Below are 20,078 nucleotides of genomic sequence, written 5' to 3' on the forward strand. Positions count from 1 at the left end.
CAGAATCGACGCCTCCAAAATTAGGCTGCAACATTTGAAGTTCCCCAGAGCCTCTCACATCACGTGCCTTCTGCAGGCATCTGGACGCCTTCCACATCCGTCCACATTCCAATCGCGTACGTGTACCCACGGGGAACATGCAACCAGATGAAACACACTCTCAGCACCCATTTGCTGGTGATGGCGAGCATGGGAGAAAAAGTTAGTCAATCGCCCCCGGGGCCCGAAAAAAAGTGGAGAGGCCGAGTCCCGGAGGCACACAATCCAATGAGCCTCCCCGCGGTGGAGCACAAACCGGTGCGCGAAGACGGATGGCCGATGTCGTGCTTAATCTGAAATAAGATTTCAAGCCAAAAAAAATATGAAGAAAAAGCGCGCACTCCCCCGACCTGGTGTTCATTCCTCTCAGCACTGGGGACTCGATCATGGCCATCGAGATGGACAAGTCCGACTTCAAGGACGAGAAAGTCGCTCCCGCGCCCGACGCAGACTTCTCATACGATGTCGACCCGAAATCCGAATTCGAGCTGGGCGTAGGCGGTCGCGCGCCTTTGCAGCGACGTCTGCGCAATTACCATGTCACCATGATCGGTTTCTGCAGTGGTATTGGAACCGGTCTGTTCGTGGGAACAGGATCGGCCTATGCCAAGGCTGGACCGGCTGGCTTGCTCCTCGCCTATATCGTTGTTGGTTCTATTCTGTGGGCTGTTATGCAAAGTATTGCTGAGCTGGCGACGCTCTTCCCGACCGCCGGTTCCTTCCCGCACTGGGCGACACGGTTTATCGACCCATCTGTTGGATTCTCGCTTGCTATCTCATACGGATATTGCTATACGATCGCGATCGCGTCTGAGGTTTCGGCGGCGGCGGTCATTGTTTCATATTGGACGGATATAACACCTGCGGTAGTCATCACAGTTGGATTGGTTCTGATTTTATGGATCAATTTGATGAGTGTGAGATTCTATGGTGAAAGTGAAGTGTTTGGAGGTGGCGTGAAGGTTCTCTGCTTCCTCGGCCTCGTTGTTGTCTCTCTTGTGATCACTGCAGGCGGTGGTCCGAAGGGCGATGCTATCGGATTCCGCTATTGGAACAACCCCGGTCCGTGGACCAACTACAATGGTGTCACTGGCCCCGCAGGACACTTCTTCGGCTTCTTGTCGTCCTTCGTCAACGCCTCTTTCAGTTTCATCGGTGTCGAGACAGTTGTCATCACTGCATCTGAATCGGTTGATCCACACCGCGCCATTCCGAAAGCCGCTCGCCGAGTGACTTACCGCATTGCCTTTTTCTACATCCTCGGTGCACTTCTCATCGGTATCATTGTAGACCCCAGATCTGCGGGTCTTGTCTCCGGCGATGACAACGCAAACAGCTCGCCTTTCGTCATTGCCATCTCCAACGCTGGTATCAAAGCCTTGCCTTCTATCGTGAACGCGTGTATCCTCATTGCAGCTTGGTCCGCCGGTAACTCATACTGCTGGGTCGGATCGCGCATGATCGTCGCCATGACCACCGACCGTCAGCTTCCTCAATTCTTCGGGCGTGTGGATAAGAAGGGTGTGCCATACGTGGCTGTCATCACGTCCTGGCTTTTTGGGCCTCTCGCATACCTGAGTCTTGGCTCCGGTGGTGCTTCCCAGGCATTCACGTGGCTTCTTAACCTCAGTACCGTCGCTGGACTGATTGCTTGGGCAACTCTCTGCTTCTGCTACATTCGCTTCTATGCGGCGATGAAGAAGCAGAACGTCAGCCGTGACACCCTCCCATGGAAGGCACCTTTTCAACCTTATGCCGCCTGGTTTGGTTTCATTGGCTCCACAATCATCACATTGGTTGCTGGTTTCCCTGTCTTTTTGAAGGGTAACTGGAATACGTCAAACTTCGTCGCTTCGTATATCGGTATCCCTATCTTCATTGTCCCTATCATTTGCTGGAAGCTTTTCTATCGCACCAAGGTTAGTCTCAGTCACAACTCTCATCTTATACCTGCCAGACTCGCTAATATGTCAACAGTATGAACGTGCTGCCAACATCGATCTATGGTCAGGTCGTCTCCAAGATGGAGAGATCACGCGAGATGAAACTCCGCGTACTGGCTTTTGGAAAAGATTTTATGATTGGCTTTTCTAGATGACTTCATGAAGTATAATATCTTGCATGCCTTATTGGCGTTTTTTCAACATGAGCGATGTACAATTAATTCAACACATATTCCCTCATCCACCGTCTTCGGTGTCACACTTCAAGCTCCCTTCCTATTTCTCTCTCTCTCTCTCTCTCTCTCTCTCTCTCTCGTTGTGATTAAGTAGTCTTAAATTGCTCGCCAAGCTTCTTGATATCCTGATGAGAAGCCTTGCAGCACCCACCAACAAGGAACGACTTGAAATGGCCCTTGTCGTATGATTCATTGACCACCTGAGCCAGCTGAACTTCCCAAGGTCGCTATATCTCAAGTCAGCAAAACCGCTTCCAGGGCAAAATAGAAGACAACAAGTACTCACGTCACTCACGTTATCATTCAGCTCACTTGGCTTCTCCCAAACTTGCGTCGTAGTATTATAAACCTCCCCATTCGTCCCATCAGGATAAAGCACCAAACTCGGCGCATCACCCGCAATCTCCTTCACAGACTGTCCAAACGAATCCACAAGCCCAGAAAGCTTATGCATCTTGGTACAATTGATCCCAATCCCCCACGGCACAGGACCACCTTCAGATCCAAGCATAGCCTGCACAACCTCCCCAACCTCGCTTCCATCCGGTAACAATTCATCATCCCGGGGAAACACACAGGCAATCCAAAACGGAACCTGAATCCCTGAATCCTTCATCGCCCTTCTAACAGCCCTAACCTCGTCAAGTCTCGGCAAAGTCTCAAAAGCCACATACTTCAATTGCCCCACCACTCCCGCATCCACAAACATCCTCAATCTCTGCAGGTGCCAAGCATACAAGCTCTCCTCGGAATCATGCTCCGAATCATATGCTCCACTGTACTCTTGCCCGGGGATCATACAAGCTCCGTACGGCCCTAGACTGAGTGCTACACTGGCGCTCTCGCGCACTTTGGCGCGGCATGCAACGTCAACCGCTGTGCGCAGGTATGGCGCGATAGCAGATTGCGGAATCCCATTGGGATACTCGGTGGTTTGGGTTCGCTTGAATCCCTCGGGCGAGACTTGGTAGGTCGCTGTTAGGAGAATGTCTACTCCTGCGCGCCCAAAGTCGGTTTGGCATGCTTCTAGTGTTGATGGGTCGCTGACGAGCATGTGTGAGGCCCAGAGGGGGGTGGTTGAAGAGGAGAATTGTATGTTATAGAGATCGCCTAGGGAGGTTCCTAGGCCTCCATCGAGGATTTGGACATTTGCCATTTTGGTTGGGATTGGGATTGGGGTGGTGAGGTGGGGGATTTTGGTATTTGATAGCTACTTTGACTTCCGGTGCCGGCCCCGCGAAGATGATTACATAACCCTCTTTATTGCGTAAAGAAAAAGGATGGAGAGTTAAAAAGTGGAGATGAGTTTCAGCTGGCAGTTGGTGGAGAGTGACTTGATTCAGGTTGTTCATAAAATTGGGGATAAGATACATGGCAGGGTTTGTGGACTATTCGACAATTCGCTCTTCGACCATCCTTCAGTTCGGGGATGTTCAAGGCCACCCTTCACAACTTATCATCCAGGATCAAGCAAAAGAAGGCTGCAGCTTTCCACAAGCTCTATCCGCGAGTCTCTCTTTCATCAGGAAATCATAAACATGGGACGCCCAGGCACAGCAAGCACTTCTGGTATCTTTGGGATCAATGATCTCCTCGATCCCGAATGCATTAGCCGTTCGAACAGGATTCATCAGTCGTTGATACTCCTCTTCCAACTCCTGGTAGAGCTCCTGTTTCTGGCCGATCTTCTCAGCCTCACGTAGCTCATGCCGATGTCCCACCTCAATGCCGCCATCTAGAGGCAGCGATCCCCATTGGCCAGAGGGCCAAGCGACCTGCATGACCGGATCTCGACATCCCAGCATGACACCGCCAGCTACACCAAACACACGCCGGGTCACCACATTAAAGACAGGTACAGTGGTACTGAAGTAAGCTTTTGCAAGCTCGACGCCCCAGCGCATGGTTGCCGTTCGTTCAGCCACTGTGCCGATAGCATATCCCGCTTTACATACCATGTCAGCAGCTTTCAGAAAAAGAAATCAGAAATGAGCAGGGTTTCACTTACGGACGTCCAAAAATTGGAGAATAGGCAGGTTCATCACATCGCACAGCTTCAGCAACCTGGTCAATTTTTGACTGCCCGCTGCATCCAATGCCCCTCCATTCACTTCACAGTTCAACGAGATCACACCAACAGGTCGACCACCTAACCTTGCCAACCCGCCAATGGCAGTGCGACCCCAGAGACCTCCGATCTCAAACCAGGACTCTCTATCAACCACGGAGGTAATGATCGAGAGCGCATTATACATGCGCGCTTGTCGTCGCGGGATAACACTCCGCAAAGCAACATCCTCACGGTCTTCGGGGTCGTTGCAAGGTATCACCGGTGGTGCCTCACTCCCAGAATTAGGCAAATAACTCAGAACAACGCGCAGCTGCTCATAACATTCGGCCTCATTCGCTGCCAAGTTATCAATAGTGCCATTTGTGCAATGAACCATGGGACCACCCAGATCTTGAAACCCAAGATCTTCTTCAAAGGTCGCGCCCTCAACGACCTTGGGTCCCGCATTGAATAATGCACCGATATCAGCCGCCATGACGGAGAAATGGCACGATACGGCTCGAGCGGCACCAAGCCCAATCTATAAATCATTAGCACGGCTCATCTTTCAAATGAGATAAACATACTGCTGGCCCAACCACGGCTCCCAGATTCGGTATCCCCATGTTCAACTGCTGAACCACGTATGGAAACGACGCTACATGGGGAAGATAACTCCATCCCTCTTTCTTGATAGTCGTGACACTCCCACCACCAGAACTGCCATCAACAAGCTTGATCACCGGCACGCGCAGTGCAATAGCAAGTTTCTCAACGTAGACCGTCTTCCCATGACTCGATCCATCAGCATGACCAGATCGAATACTGAAATCGTCCGCCGTTAGAAGCACTTTTCTCCCGCGCAACATTCCTGCACCTTGGACATTATTGCTGGGTATGAAAGATACCGGCTTTTCGCGTCTGGGCGCGGTCTTTTGCCATGTTACTGTTCCGGACACAGAGCCTATTTCTTGGAATGATCCTGCGTCGAGCAATTGATCGATGCGTTCCCGGACCCAGAGTTTTCCGGCTTGCTTTTGTCGGATGTAGCCTCTTTGCTTGGGGTTGGGGGTTGCGGCAATGTTGCGAAGTGTTGCTATCTGGTCTAGCACGTCTGAGTGGTCGGCGGGTAAAGTTGATTTGGTTTTGGGCGGTTTGGATGATATGTGACCAGAAACCTGATTTAACCGATTGGTGGCCTGGTCTTTGGCATGTTCGTTATCTTTGGCCATGTTTTGATTGAGAATTTTGTAGTTCTGTATCGTCGTTGTTTGCGCCGAATTGGAGATTGTTAAGGACGGCTGTCCGCTGAGGGGGTGTTTAGTACCTCCGAGGGCCGAGGTCGCCCTGGCTTGTACAAATCAAAAACAGTTCAATAAAGGGCTGGTGTGTTTTTTTAAAGAAATATCCCATCCACCTCATACATAATCTGAATTGTTGCGCCAAGATCAACTGAACATTGAAAACCCCCTGGATCTAAGCATGTCGTCATCCCCACACTCACCCTTCAAGCGGCTGCTGGTCGCGAACAGGTCAGTCGTGCCCAAACATCTTCGTAATATTGATCCAACCTAATAAATTAACAGGGGCGAAATCGCTGTCCGCATTCTTCATGCAGCAAGAGAATTGCCCACCCCAATTGAGCTATTCGCTCTTTACACGTCAGACGACCGATCGCACTGCGATCTGGGCCGACCGCAACATGCAATTGAAATCCCCTCGGCCTCCACATATCTCGACATATCATACCTGGTAAATCTAGCAAAGAAACACTCCATCGACGCCGTGCATCCAGGGTATGGATTTCTGAGCGAGAGCGCCGACTTCGCATATCGGATGTTCCACGAAGCCGGCGCAATTGTAATCGGGCCTGGATGGGAAAATCTTGCTCGAACCGGCGATAAACTGCAAGCAAAGCAGTTGGCTCAGAAATGCGGGGTTCCTACATTGGACTTTATGCTTGAAGCTACCGGTGATGTGGACGAAGCGCGTGCGTTCGCCGAGAAGATTGGACTCCCGGTTATGGTCAAGGCGGTTGATGGAGGGGGTGGGAGGGGTATTCGTCTTGTGCGAGAGGAATCGGAATTGGTGAATAATATTCAGAGGGCGATTGGTGAGTCGCCTTCTAGGTCTGTCTTTGTGGAGAAGGCGGCGGTGGATGGCTTCCATCATGTTGAAGTGCAGATTGTTGGTGATAGGACGGGGCGGGTACGGCATCTTTGGGAGAGAGATTGCAGTGCCCAGCGGCGGTTTCAAAAGGTTGTTGAGTGTGCGCCGGCTCTTATGGAGCGAGCTTTGGTTGGAAAGGTGATCGAGGCTGCGCTTCGGATGGCTGGCGAGGTTCGCTATCACTCGCTTGGAACATTTGAGTTCTTGGTCAGTGAGCAGCGGCAGGAGTTCTACTTTCTCGAGGTAAATGCCCGTCTTCAGGTTGAGCATACTATCACGGAGGCCATCAGTGGGGTAGATCTTGTCCAAACACAGCTTCTCCTCGCCCAGGGATGGACGCTGGCAGAGTTAGGTCTGGACGCTGCAGTGAGCCCAGATCAACCAGCTCCAAACGCTTTTTCGATTCAACTCAGACTCTGCGCCGAGGACCCAGAAAATGCATTCGCTCTAAGCGTTGGCAAAGTGACTGGATTCAGTGTCCCAAGTGGTCACGGGATTCGAGTAGACACCAACGTTGACCCCGGCTCTCCACTAGTCGTGGGGTCCAACTTTGACAATCTACTCGCCAAGATCATCGTGACCGCATCTAGCTGGGAGGCAACGGTTCGCAAGGCTCAACGCGTGCTAGCAGACTCCCAGATACAGGGCGTGACCACCAATATCAACCTTCTCAGAGCAATTGTTGCCCATCCTGACTTCATGTCCGGCCAGGTCGACACACAATGGCTTGGACTCAACCTTGACACGATCCTTCAGCAAGGCAAACAAATATCAAGCAATATCCCGACGCCGAAGAACTCGCTCAGCTCAAATACCGCACATCAGACCACACTTCCGGCATCCAATCTGCTATTCCGGAAAGGCGATGCTTGGTCCATCACACTGGAGCCCCTATCGAAGGACACCCCAGAGACCGCGAAAGTCGCCCACCATCTCTCCCTCTCACGGGTTCTACGAAACGAGTTCCCGAATTCGCTTACAGCGGAGATTGAATACACCACGCCGGCTTCTCGGACTGCGATGCCCTATCGCATGCAATTGGAGACGACCACGACTGCGGCCTCGGCGCTGGTTTCATCGCATCGGCGAGGTGACCCCCGGAACCCACATCATATCGTTCTCCCTCTCTCGGGCAGACTGATTGAGGTGCTAGTCTCCAGTGGAGACGAAGTGGTCCAGGATCAAGTGTTGGCGTTTGTCAAGCAGATGAAGATGGAACTTGAGGTGCGCAGTCCTCGTAGTGGGAAGGTCAAGTGGGTCTACGAGATGGAGGAAGAGGAGGAAGATGTTGCGGAAGGGATATTGTTGGTTGAGCTGGAGGGCGAAGTGGAGCTTCGAGGGAAGCTTTGAAGTACAGGAAGATGAAATGTTGTTGTTCTCTTGTAGAATGTGCTTTGCCTCGATTAGCACAAATGGGCGGCTCTCAATACAAGCAGCCAATTGGCATTCAACGTTGACTGTTTCTCCAGCATCATTGGTCTAGTGGTAGAATTCGTCGTTGCCATCGACGAGGCCCGTGTTCGATTCACGGATGATGCACTTACTTTTTGTCTTTTTGTCTGGCAATTTGGATCCTCGATTTTTTTTCTCTTTTTTATTCGTGATGAGTGTTGGGAATGTCCTTGGGGTGCCCGAGTCCGAGTACCCAAAGATTAAAAGAATGAGCTCATTCTGCCAGAGACGCTGAGTTGTTTACCTCTTGCGATCTGCAGTAGGCGGTCGGGGCTCTGACGTCACCTCTTTTTTGCTCACTCGTCCCTCTTCACCTTGGACAGTATCTCAGTATGAGTGCCCTGGGTATCTATGTGCTGACCTTTAACTGTGCGAGGGAATTCGTCGATCCCGATGTATTCGCAACGCACTTCTTCGACGCTCTCCCCGCGGGGAGCCCCGCGCCGGACATAATCGCCCTCTCATTACAGGAGATCGCCCCGATTGCCTATTCATTCCTCGGCGGATCGTATCTCGCACCCTACTTTACTGAGTTTCGCCGAACGGTGCACAAGGCCTGTGCACAGAAATGGAATGACGACTACGTGAACTTCCTTACCGACCATACGGGTATGACTGGGTTGATGCTGTTTGCTCGCCATGAGACCCTCGAGAAGGTTGCCTGGAAAGACACCGCCCATGTCGGGGTCGGGGTCGCTGAAATGGGGAACAAGGGCGCAGTGGGTGCCCGTCTTGGATATGTGGTTGAAGGACATCCAGCCAAGACGATCGATCTGACTTTCGTCGCGGCGCATCTCGCCCCGATGGAGGACTCGTACGAGCAACGGAACCTGGACTGGAAGAGCATTGTTGAGCGACTGGTATTCACGCCTGAGACGTCAGGATCGGAGGTGAATGAGCGATCACGCCTCCTCGACGATACGGCTTCAGCCCACTCGGAGGGCAGTCAACAAGACCTGTTCGCGCCAAATGCGTACATCTTCTTCGCGGGAGATCTGAACTATCGCACGTCGAACATCGGGCCTACGATCGGGGAAATTGTCCAATTCCCGCGTCGCAACGCAGAGCTAGACGATCCCACCCACTATTCCCACCTCTTCAAGCACGACCAACTGATCCGCGAGATGAGTTCCGGACGGACCTTCCACGGTCTCTCCGAAGCGCCGATCGACTTCCCTCCTACATACAAGTACTCCAACGCAGCGCGCAAGGCTGCCGCTTTGGGCGAGAGGACGGAGTGGAAATGGTCGAATCACCGATGGCCCAGTTGGTGCGATCGAATCTTGTTTTTGGACTCACCGCCGCAGGTCGGTGAGGCGGGCAAGGTCCAACCGCTCGCATATAATGCACTGCCACTCTTTGCACAGTCAGATCATCGTCCGGTTGCGCTGTCTGCGTCGGTGCCGCTGACTGGTGATCACGACCCCGCGCTCGGGCTGCGAGCTGTGGCTCCGTTCGCCATTGATCCGGACTGGAAGGGGAAGCGAGACGCAGCGCGTCGGCGGGAGGTGGTTGTCGGTGCTGTTGCGTATTTGGGACTGACTAGAGAAGGAAACGGGTTGTTGCTGGCTTCGGTGTTGGGTATCTTCGGTGCCTGGTTCATTCTGCGATCGATGCTGGAGATTTGAGGGAGCGGGGAACCTCCGATTTTTGTGGACTCCGTAGGTGCTAGGTGTTTTTGCAAGATTCTTCTGCAATGCTGTTTGAGAAATCTCTCTTCCCTCTTGCCTGACTAGGTCTGTTATAGCATTCTTGCTTCTTGTCTTTTTTGGTTTGTTTGTCTGTTTGTTTTCTTTTTTCCTTTCCTTTTTTTTAAAAAAAAAATGAGCTCCATGGAATGAATGACCCTGTGACGCTGTCTCATCAGATAATCCCCGGCTGTCGGCCTCTTAGCAGCAACCTAAACCAGGCAGTCCTGTCAGGTCACATGAGCCGAGGTGATCCGGAACAGTCTGGCTGCATTCTGCAAGTGAGAATGGCGTCGTGGATGAGGTCACCCCTCCCTTTCTCATAACCTCCGATGATCGCTTGTTCCCTGATCAAGGTTTTTCTATTGAGACTGTAGCCTGCATGTTTCTTCCATCTGTGCTTTTGCTGTCGCTCTCGCGGTGCCTGTGGCTGTCACTGGCTGTCATCTTCAGTCTCCGTTTGTTCCCGCTCTGTGTCCACTTGGACCCGTGCATAGAAACCAGATCATTGTCTTCTAGACTCTGAGAGTCAAGTGACCCAAGAGCTTTAAAGTCCATGGCCACGTCTGCGTTCTCACCGCGCCAGCACTGTACGACGGTGCTTACGAAGTTGCCAAGGGAAAGCGGGACGGGTGTTTGGGCGGTGTGCTTCGGTTCCGTGTATTTTTGGATATCAAGTAGAGTAGGAGGGAGTATAATATAGTATAATATACTCATTCATATCCCCTTTTCAATTGACGGTATAGTTTGGTAGATGATCACTCGTAATCGCATCATCCACTTGAGTATAGAGTATAGGAGAGGACGGGGTATAGGAGAACCTTAGAACACCATGACAGGGCTGATCAGGAGAAACAAACAGGCCGGAAAAGGACAATCGAGAAAATCCCCTGAGTTCCAAGGTTGGGGTGTTTTCCAGAACGAAAAGAACAATTTCAGACCCACTCTCTATGTGAAACAGCAGATACCATGTTACAGAATCTTACCCGTCCAAATTCAGGTTCACTCAATCTGAGGCTTAACAATTACTAGACCTGATTGTTTCGCAAGTCAGATGCTCTGCTCCACCTAGCCCTGCAATTATAAGAGACCAGCCATGCGATCCGGATGCATGGGACCGTTGGCTGTTCCTGTTGTTTTTGTTGTTTTTTGTTTTTTTTTTTTTTTTTTTTTGTTCTTCTCTTTGCGCCGGGTCTGGTATTGGCCCACTTGCTGTAAGGACGACCAGCATTTGAGTCGATCATAAGTCCGCATCTCCGGGTCAAAGGGATGAGGATCGACCGATCTCTGCAGTATGACATCCGAACAGGGCATGACAGGGGACGGTATTACAGTATTTACCTATAGTATAGTGTCATCAGTGTCCCGTCCTAGTGTGCCCGATCAAAGAAGTCAGAGAGAGATTAAAGGAAATAATGAAAATGTAATATAAGACAAGAAGATTCTATCTCATCTCATCATAATCTCGGCTTAATACGTCAATAAAAACCGAAGAGAAGAGAAATAATAATAAAAGAAAAGAAAATAAATAGTAAAACGATATAATACTAATACCAAAAAAATAATAAAAAAATAAAAAAATAAAAACCAACCCCAGCAAACGGTAAGAAAATGGAACCCTAAAAATTCTAATCCTCCTATTTTGCTACAGTTGGGTTGTTTTACTTGTCTAAGCCATCTTTTTGAGCCTCTGATATAAACCGTCAGCGTCTCCCCTCTTTTTCTTCAACTTTCCCTGGTGGCTTGACTCCGAACTTACCGACGTCATCGTGTTGTACCAAATCTAGGCCTTGGTCCTTATTCTCCGTTTAAAGTCTTGACTTCAACTCCCTCTTTTTCTCACTCCTCTTTCTCTACATATTACCTCCCATCTTGACATCATGTACTCTTGCGCCAACTACCCCCGTGGATGCCGTGGTCGCGTCAACAGACAAGGAGCCAAGTGCTCCGACTGTGTGGTATGTTCTATACTCCGAGACGTGGGCTATAGATCGTCCCAAACCCTCCGAGATCCCCCAACACTAACATCTTCCAGTCCCTGAACTTGCGCCGTCCAGCATTTGCGTCGCCGTTCGCCCAACCGCGCGAATACAAGCGCGCACTGCCTTCAGAGCTCTTTGGTGAATCCATAATCAAGCCTGAGCAGCTGTAATGAGCCGTCCCTTTCGGAACGCTCCGGAGTAACCCCCTCCCCAGCTCTTCGATATTTCTCGTCCTGCCGGCTGGGACGGGGACTCGCATCGGCTACGTTGGGTTTTCTCTGGTTCCGGCTTCTTTGTTGCCTTTTTGCCGCTCCAACTCTCTCTCATCTGCATCGCCGGGAGTTTCTTTGTCGTCCGTCATTCGCCTCTCGCTCGCTTTTCTCATTCTGGAATCTTCGCCTCTTTGATCTCCACTTGGACGGTCTGCGTTCGCTGGGCCGACGTGTGACGTACGACGTTCTTGACGTTTTTCTTTTATTCGGAGAATCTCGAAATGACCGTGGATCTCTCCGTCTACTCTTTCTCTTTCTCTTTCTTTCTTTCTTTATTTTTTTGCCCCGCTCGCTGTCCGGACCTGGTCTGAGAATGGGGCTGTTTTGTTTTGCATGATAGATCGCATTTACTTTTTGCATGGATACCTACGGACATGGATCTGCCACTGGAGGGCAGTGGCGCTGATGGATTAGGCTGGTCAATCGGTGACCCCTTCATTTGTTCCTTGCGCATACGTGTGCTCTGACTTTTTGCTTTTGATTCTGGTTTTTATGCCCTGATCTTTCACGTGGCTCGTTGACTCTGATGTGCAATTCTGTGTTTTTCTTTTGTACTGTGATGCCATACCCCCCTTCGTCCCTTCTTGCGTTTATTTACCATATGATCCCCCTAGTGCTATATACCTTATTCACAATGATATTATTATGCTATTACTTTTTATGTTTCCCTCGTACTTCCATTTCGATTCCCTCTCGGACTACTCCGTATTGGCTTCTTGACTCAGCCTTGTCGGCGCCGAGTCCCCGATTATCCATCTTTAATCCAAGACACCCGTTTGACTACCAAACCTTGTTATATTCTTGGGGCCTTCTGGGCCCTCCGCGGGGCTGTGAACTTTTTTTCGGCCCTCGCAAAGACCCCTGTTTCCAACCTTAGGTTCTCCATGACATAGTTCCTACATACTTCAGCCGCAAGATCTCACGCTGAAACAAATCCATCCTCTGGCCCCAAAACCAAAAAAACCCCAAGTTTAGAAACAAACGTGCACACAGCCCCGCCCATCTCATGCCGGCAACTCTCTTCGCGACACATCGATCCATTTTCCGCTTTCGCAGACGCCTCACGGGTCTTTTTTTTTCAAAGTTCATTCTGGTCGTGCCGCATATCTGTGCTTTCCTGCACCATCCTTGACTCATTGTAGCTAGATCCCAGTCACACTCAATTCGGTGGATCTGCGCCCTTCCTGACAAGGTAGTATGGTCTTTCGCTGACTGTTGAGTGGCCGTTGAGTGGGCTGTGTTGTACACGGGTTAGGCAAAAACATTCGTGAGAGGGTCGGTGTCACCGTTCATCTATGGGTTCTTTTTTTTTCGGCTGTTGATAGCTCATGCCATACTGAGGCAATCCTGTTGGGCGCACACAAACATACAATGTGCATTTCCGCTATTGGGATTGGATCGAATGTTGTTGGGCTCAGATCACACTAGCCTTTAAATTTTTATTGATCTTGATTTTTAATTCTTAATTTTTGTATTTTTTCCTAATTTTTCCCTACATACAACTGCAGACTGTGATGGTCATGTGGTATGCGAGATCTAGACTGAACTAGACCTCGGAGAATTAATCTTTCAGGCCATACGATGCTCAACCTTGGAACGTGGTTAGAGGGCGTATGTCACTCCGGACTACTATCCGAGGGTACTATGGGAAGGGGAAAAAAAGGGGGAACTTCATGCGGAAAAAAAAAAACTTGACCATGTCGATCACCTGTCTCATAAACAGATAGCTTCTATCCACTATGGACATCAGTGCTTTGTCCACATCTGAGACTATCGGATTACAATAGGTCCTTGTCCGAAGAAATGGGAATAATGGCTGCCTGAGCCAAAAAAAAAAAAAAAAACAAAAGAATCCGAGAAAAACAAGTCCGTAAGTCCATATGGAGTTAGCAAGAGAAGAAGAGAGAAAAAAACACCAAAAAAAGTCACAAAAGCCGGACTTCTCCACAGACTAACGTGGGATTCGACTGTCAGAAATCGGATCCAGTGAATGTAAAACAAAGCCCAATGGAAGCTAAAGCGTTCTAGTTAGTGTCTATAGTGTTTCTAGTCGATTCTATTGGGCTTCTGCACTATTGCTCCTTTCGCTCCAATTTCCCCTTCACCCCCTTTTTTTCGCCCTTTCTTTTCCCTGTTTACTCGGTATTTGGGTAATTTTCCGCGCTCAGCCACATACCGGATCGTTCGTTCGCTGTTTCAGGGTAGAAACTGTGGGGAATTTAGCACGGCCGCGATCCACCTAATGTCTTGTGCCCGTGAGAACGATGCTCTAGCTTCTTTCGAGGGTTTCCCATTTGTCCATTACTGATCAAAGTTGCCCGTGGCGGCCGTTGCGTGAATCATCCAGGTACTCCGTAACACACACGGCCTTGTACTTGTACTCCGTAGGGTCTTTCGTATTCGTTTTTTCGGGTATGGTCGTTTTACAAGTCCGTACCATGGAGTCTAGTGTCGATGACTCGATTTAACTATCTTGGGTATAGGTACCAAAGTAGGAAGGAGATCGGAGGTTTTCTCCTACTTGTGAGTGTAGGTCCTATATCTGCATATTAAACGCCGTTCGTATTCTCGCCCTCGCTTAATTCCCGACATTGTGGCAATATGTTGTGCAGTAGTACGGGAAGCCTTGCATCAGACGATTGAATCCGAAACAGGTGGGAAATTTCACACGGAACCTTTGAAATTAGAGATTGGAAGCTGTCGATATACGGAGTACCGAGTACGGTACCAGTATATCCGAACCCAATACTAGAGCTAGATTACGCCGAACAGCCGCTGTGGATATGATGGGTGTTTATTCCAAACGCGAACACTTAATATCCCTGACATCCTATGAACGTTCGATAACCGTTATGTCCCCCCGATCTGACACAGAAACGTCAAACTGGAGACGTAGCAGATCAGATCGACGGCGCTCGTTTCTCATTTATTGATCGGTCTGGACCGGGGCGAATTATAAGCGCGAAACGGCCTGGGCGGCAAGTCCGGCCCCCTTGATCGGACAGCCGCTCTGGGTCTGGGGCAGAGATCCTGTAATCTCGGGTTTTCATGAGGCTCCGAAGGTCATTGCTATGGACGCCGGCACTTGACGGAGAATTTCTGCGACGTAGATTGCACCTACCGTCCACTCGGAAATGGGTGGGGCGTGGTGATGTTCGAATCCAGTTTCGCACTGATGAATCTGACTGAATCGATGCATTTACATCCGAGCTCAAGGACAGCATCTCTGAATTGGGCCCGAGCAGTGGGAGGCTCATGCCATTTTTGAATTTTTTTTTTCAGGCAGTAAGCTCATTTTTGAGTTTGCATCATATTGATCAAACACTGCTTATGCTTTGGTCTCCTAAAAATTGCCGACATACCCACTGTGCCGTCCGCGTGTGCAACGTCCAGTCTCGACCGTCTTCTCGAGGCGTGCCGTCGGCTGCTTCGGAGATTGTCCCGGCGTGACAGGCTTCGCCAAGAGCCTCAAAAACAACAATCTGGTCTCTCATGTGCTGGTCTAGACAGGCCTTTCTCGCAAAAGGCTTTTCTTTGTCTGTTTCGTCGACCGAGATTCCGTTTGAGATTTCCTGGATGAAACCTTCCACGCAGCGCTTGATCAATTCGGTGGCTCCGTTGAACAGATCACTCTTCAACTTGCGCCGCCAATCATCGTTGGCGGGGCGCTGCTTGTCCCTCCCTTTCGTTTTTGGCTTTGTGGGTCTTTTGTTTCCCAGAGAACTGAGAACTTCATGTCCAATTCGGAATCCGGAAGAGGTATGCGCGACGAGAAGGATGTATACGTGACTTTCATGCCATGTGCGCTCTGAGGTATGAACCCGGATGGGAACTGGGGATTTTGGCTCAGTGTCACCATTCAAAGAGTCCTCATGGTGCGAGGACTTTCGTGGCGCTCTGAATACCGATGGATTGACCTTGTTCATTGCACGACGCAGCTCTTGTCTGGTGGTTTGCTCGATGTACTCCAGCAGGGTTTCTTCTTCTTCAACAATAACATCAGAGTATATCGTTTTGTAATCTGGTGCTAAGTCTGTAAGATCAATTTGCGTGATCTTGCCAGGTTCGTGTGCCATCAGGTCAATTTTTGGAAATTTGCTTGGGTATGCGCTCCTCTCTTCATCTCCATCTTTCGAGAAATCATTCCAGTTAATCGATGGATATCTCGACCCCAGTGATTGGATATAGAATACAATTATTCCAAGGGGGTACGGCCCAGATGACCACCCACGCCTTTCAAGCGCGACGGACACTGGAGGAAGCCCTAGCTTCTCGAAGTTAGGCAGAATAACTTGAGAGAGATAGTCGAACGATGGTGACTTTGAGGTGTTGGTTCCTCCAGTCATCTTGACTTGGATGAACGGGGCGGAGGCTTGCGACCCAATGTGAAGCAGGTAAGGGTAGAGGGCTTGGAAGATGAGGCAGATGGAGCCAGCCGTTGTGAGTTCGATGTCGTATTTGGACTTCACAGTCACTTGAGAACGATCGACCAGGGGACCATTCCGTGATCTCGGTGATTGAGGAAAGAAATTCAAGACCTGAGAGTCAACTTCGCCTCCGGATATCTTGCTGCCACTGATCTCAGCCAGTAGCTGCACTGCCGCGACATGGGACCTCTTCAGCCCTTTCTTCCCTTTTCGGTTTCCACGAATATTGTCAATGCTGACTGGACGTCCGGTCAAAGCAGACAGTCCGATGGCAATGCGGACTAGTTGTCCACCTCCTTCCAGTGTCCGTCCGTTCAGGTAGACATGACCTGATCGTGCTGGACTAGGTTGAGCCATCTCGTTTCTCAGTCGATACCTTTTGCACTGAGCATTCTTGCTCATCCGCCTTATTTAACTTGCAGAAATTGTTCAGCTCGTGCTGTTCCTGAGTCACGACACGAGGCTGTGTGATCTTGGCATGACTCACATTCGCCAGTTTAGCGCCAGTCAAAGCTTAGCCCCCAAACCCCCAATTTGGACGCTAAAATATGCAGATCTCCAATAGTTGACCTCGGGAGATGTTGAAGTTGACATGATGTGAAGGAGGTTTGTGAAGTTGGGAAAATGGAAGCAACGAGGGAAATGCAGGGAGCCGCCTTCCGTAGATGGATGTCGACTAAATTGACTAAACAGAAGCAACCACCCCATCTCGATTCTCCCGTCTACACATTCCTCTCCATCGAGTTACTTGTATAGGAATATATTGTGCAGCCTTTTTCAAACATGTTTTCCTCTACATCCAATACCCGACATGGCCTGAGACGCTCCATGTCCACCCGTTCGATGCAAAAGCGACGAGCAAACCCAACCAATGTAACCTCGGATGTCGCCATGCAGCATGCCGCAGCTGCTGCATCAAGAGCCATGCAGTCGAGTCAGCGATCGTCACAAGAGTCTAGAGCATCTTACGATCTGCTAGGGGGCCGTCCAGTGTTGCCGTCCCGCGTCGGCGTCCCGGTTCAAGCCTTCGACACACCGAAACCGATGCATCCATCCACATCGAAGATTCTTCTGTGTTCTCGGCGCCCTGCGTTTCAATAGTGACCGCAAAGGCTTCTCTCGCGAGCAGTCGACCTGATGATCCAGCCGCTCTTCCTCCAATCACGGAGTTCAACGGGCTTGATGGACGAGATAGCTCTGTTCCTTCCTCCTACCGGCGATTGCGCAAGGCAAAGTCCATGTTCTCGACCAGACCGCGGACCTCCCAGACCCCGTATGGGGTTCCACCTCTTCCCTCTGGAGATCCCCTCGATCCCGAACGTAGCCCTGGTTTTCAGCTTCCGCGGACGATGAGACCATCAATGTCCTTCATTCGAGGGCAGTACAAATCACAGTCGGGAATCAACATGAACGCACACGATGCGGCCGTTGAGCTGGCACGAAACCAGTTTACGCAAGAGCCTTGCGACCCAGCGATTCGGAATCGCCGCTCTTCTTTCTTGCTGAGGCGTAAGAAGGAGCATAGGCCATTCCGCAAGTCCTTCCGTGCCACAAGCGATGGTATCTCTCCTCTTGTCGAGAGCGCCAGTGGACGAGCCCGCTCTACATCTCGGTCATTCTCAAACTCTATCAAGAACAGGCTGAAGAGGGTGTTTGGGTTCTCAAAGGCTACGGAGCAGCGACCAACATTGCATAGCGGTCCAGAGGATGTGGATATACCTGCTCCGCTCAATCCAAATGGCTCAGCAGCTGAGTATTGCGACACCTCTAATTCTTTCCGGGATATGACACGGTCTCCTAGTCATGATAGTCTTTGCACTTCAAAGTCGCGCGTTACCAGCTGGGCAGATTCCACGATCGCGAACACTGTCACAACTCGAAAGCCCGGCCATCGTCAGTCGCTCTCCATGATCAGAGAGGATGGAATCTCTAACCAGCGTATGCCATTCACACCAGTGAGGAACGATAGTGAGCAGGCTCCTTCGGATCTCAGACCAAGCCCACATCCCATTGGGATTGTTGATAGTCAGGATCTATACTATGCACTGATGGCACAGATGGGTCGTCCGCTTCCCGACCCCAACGAGGGAGTAGTCTTTGGCAGTGTCGCCAAGCATCGTGCCATTCCAGAACATGTTTCAAATGCCTTTTCACCCCATGCACAATCACCCAATGCACAAAGGCAAACTCTTCGTCATATACCAAGTAACGAGTCCAGCTCGCCTGGCTCTTTTGCAACTGCGCAGAACCGGTCGGCATTTGTCGCGGGTGAGCATTCTGATGACGGCAACAGTGTGATCGTTGCCCGGTACGGTTCAAAGCGGGATGTTATCTCACCAAGCATTTATTCCCGAACTACTGGTGGAAACACCCCAGTCAAAGCTGACACTACCGACATCATTGACACAGGATTGTATGACGAGCCAGGCACTGCGACCATCTTTGCACCGCAGCGAACAGTCTATACTTCACCCAAACGTGCTGCTCGTGAATTGTCTTCCAGGCTTCGGGCAAATGCAAGCGGGGACTGGCAGCAGTGGATAAGCTCGCAGGTTGACAAAATTGAGCAGGCGGGTCCCACGAGAGAGCATGTCAGAGAGAATGCACAATTCCAGGCGGAGGATGAAGACCTGGCCAACATGGCAGCAGACGCCACCCTTGTTATGACCACCCCTCCTCCTCCCATTAAATCAGGTATTTCCGAAAGCGATGAGACGATGGCGCGTGGCACAGCTGTTCAAGTCAGACTTCCATCACAGAGCAATTTCTCTCGTCCCTTCCGCCAGGTCTCTGGTATCCAGCCTATCTTACCCTTGCAGCCCAAAAAGTCGGACAATTCGATGCAGAAATTGTCGGTTGATCCTGTCAAAGACAGTGTTGTCCAGTTGGGTGAGAACATATCATCGAAGCCTGTCCATTTCATTCCACCTCAAGGTTTGTCGCCAATTCGACTCCGCTCTGGAAACATGCAACTGCCAGAGTCCCCAACTCCCAAGCGAATGGGCGCCAGGCGCTCTTTGACCGAGGAACAACAGCGTCGCTATTCGGCCCGGCGTGCACCTCTCTCGCAAGAAGGGCGAGGTCGAACCAATCAATTCCGCTCAATGCGCACCCAGCGAGACTTCCATGCACATGACGAGAACCTGAGACAGCAAGAAGAGTACAATGAAATGATGGAGAGCTATCATCAGCTGCAGGATGTCCATTCGACAATCTCCAGCAAGCGCATGGTGGATCTGTTTCTGGACAGTCGTCGGCGACAGATGGGCGAATCCAATGGGGAAAAGAACTCCACGGGGGCTTTTCTCTGAACGTAGGCACAGTTCGGGGTGTTGGACTTATGTATTGTATGGTGTTTTATTGCTTCATTTGTATTTTTTCCGAGGAGTATGTGGTGGCTGGGTCGGGGTTGGAAGAAGGTGCGGATTGGCGTGTCCCCGGCCTGTGTTCCAGCCTTGTCGGATTTCGGTATCCATGGATACTCCAGTCAACCAATGCATTTTTATTGTTCACTTTCAAATTTGTAATGAGTTCGCATTATGGGAACTCCATTGTACAAGCTCTCGCCTGAATGAAAATCTCCAAGCTGCAATTTTGCCGCCGGTTTGCAGGAACTGTCGAATGAAGTGTCTGTGGGTTATTGTTGGCCGTTTATATATCGGGTGGAAGAAATAAAAATTTCCATTTTTTCGGTGCTTGGCTGTGCGAGTGTATATATTAAGTTAACAGACAGCCTGGAATATTGGAACATTACTTTGTTTCTATGTTAATTATACAGAAAAGGTCTAGGATTGATATGGTTAATGGTTGCTCATACCCA

At 50.3% G+C, this 20,078-nt stretch overlaps 8 protein-coding genes across 8 annotated transcripts; 5 read left to right on the forward strand and 3 right to left on the reverse strand.

The window, feature by feature from the left end:
• Positions 1-425: 425 nt before the first annotated feature.
• N7506_003111 (putative amino acid permease) lies at positions 426-2,133 on the forward strand (the record flags this gene model as incomplete). Its single annotated transcript, XM_056952406.1, has 2 exons — positions 426-1,958; positions 2,017-2,133. 2 exons carry the CDS (start codon positions 426-428, stop codon positions 2,131-2,133), a joined length of 1,650 nt encoding a protein of 549 aa, XP_056814098.1.
• Positions 2,134-2,304: 171 nt separating this feature from the next.
• Positions 2,305-3,374, reverse strand: N7506_003112 (homocysteine S-methyltransferase family protein; the record flags this gene model as incomplete). Its single annotated transcript, XM_056952407.1, has 2 exons — positions 2,305-2,445; positions 2,505-3,374. The coding sequence occupies 2 exons, from the start codon at positions 3,372-3,374 to the stop codon at positions 2,305-2,307; spliced, it is 1,011 nt and encodes a 336-aa protein (XP_056814099.1).
• A 310-nt stretch (positions 3,375-3,684) lies between these two features.
• Positions 3,685-5,500, reverse strand: N7506_003113 (uncharacterized protein; the record flags this gene model as incomplete). The annotated part of the gene is made up of 3 exons (XM_056952408.1): positions 3,685-4,163; positions 4,227-4,809; positions 4,856-5,500. 3 exons carry the CDS (start codon positions 5,498-5,500, stop codon positions 3,685-3,687), a joined length of 1,707 nt encoding a protein of 568 aa, XP_056814100.1.
• Positions 5,501-5,750: 250 nt separating this feature from the next.
• Positions 5,751-7,787, forward strand: N7506_003114 (putative pyruvate carboxylase; the record flags this gene model as incomplete). Its single annotated transcript, XM_056952409.1, has 2 exons — positions 5,751-5,800; positions 5,855-7,787. The coding sequence occupies 2 exons, from the start codon at positions 5,751-5,753 to the stop codon at positions 7,785-7,787; spliced, it is 1,983 nt and encodes a 660-aa protein (XP_056814101.1).
• A 434-nt stretch (positions 7,788-8,221) lies between these two features.
• Positions 8,222-9,517, forward strand: N7506_003115 (putative inositol 5-phosphatase; the record flags this gene model as incomplete). Its single annotated transcript, XM_056952410.1, has 1 exon — positions 8,222-9,517. The coding sequence occupies one exon, from the start codon at positions 8,222-8,224 to the stop codon at positions 9,515-9,517; it is 1,296 nt and encodes a 431-aa protein (XP_056814102.1).
• A 1,940-nt stretch (positions 9,518-11,457) lies between these two features.
• Positions 11,458-11,729, forward strand: N7506_003116 (uncharacterized protein; the record flags this gene model as incomplete). The annotated part of the gene is made up of 2 exons (XM_056952411.1): positions 11,458-11,535; positions 11,613-11,729. The coding sequence occupies 2 exons, from the start codon at positions 11,458-11,460 to the stop codon at positions 11,727-11,729; spliced, it is 195 nt and encodes a 64-aa protein (XP_056814103.1).
• Positions 11,730-15,148: 3,419 nt separating this feature from the next.
• N7506_003117 (putative RNA 3'-terminal phosphate cyclase) lies at positions 15,149-16,615 on the reverse strand (the record flags this gene model as incomplete). The annotated part of the gene is made up of 1 exon (XM_056952412.1): positions 15,149-16,615. One exon carries the CDS (start codon positions 16,613-16,615, stop codon positions 15,149-15,151), a length of 1,467 nt encoding a protein of 488 aa, XP_056814104.1.
• A 426-nt stretch (positions 16,616-17,041) lies between these two features.
• On the forward strand, positions 17,042-19,569 carry N7506_003118 (uncharacterized protein; the record flags this gene model as incomplete). Its single annotated transcript, XM_056952413.1, has 2 exons — positions 17,042-17,187; positions 17,238-19,569. The coding sequence occupies 2 exons, from the start codon at positions 17,042-17,044 to the stop codon at positions 19,567-19,569; spliced, it is 2,478 nt and encodes an 825-aa protein (XP_056814105.1).
• Between the last annotated feature and the right edge of the window lie 509 nt (positions 19,570-20,078).

This window comes from Penicillium brevicompactum (assembly GCF_028827555.1).
Source record: "Penicillium brevicompactum strain IBT 35665 chromosome Unknown utg000002l_segment0_segment0, whole genome shotgun sequence".
Taxonomy (NCBI): domain Eukaryota; kingdom Fungi; phylum Ascomycota; class Eurotiomycetes; order Eurotiales; family Aspergillaceae; genus Penicillium; species Penicillium brevicompactum.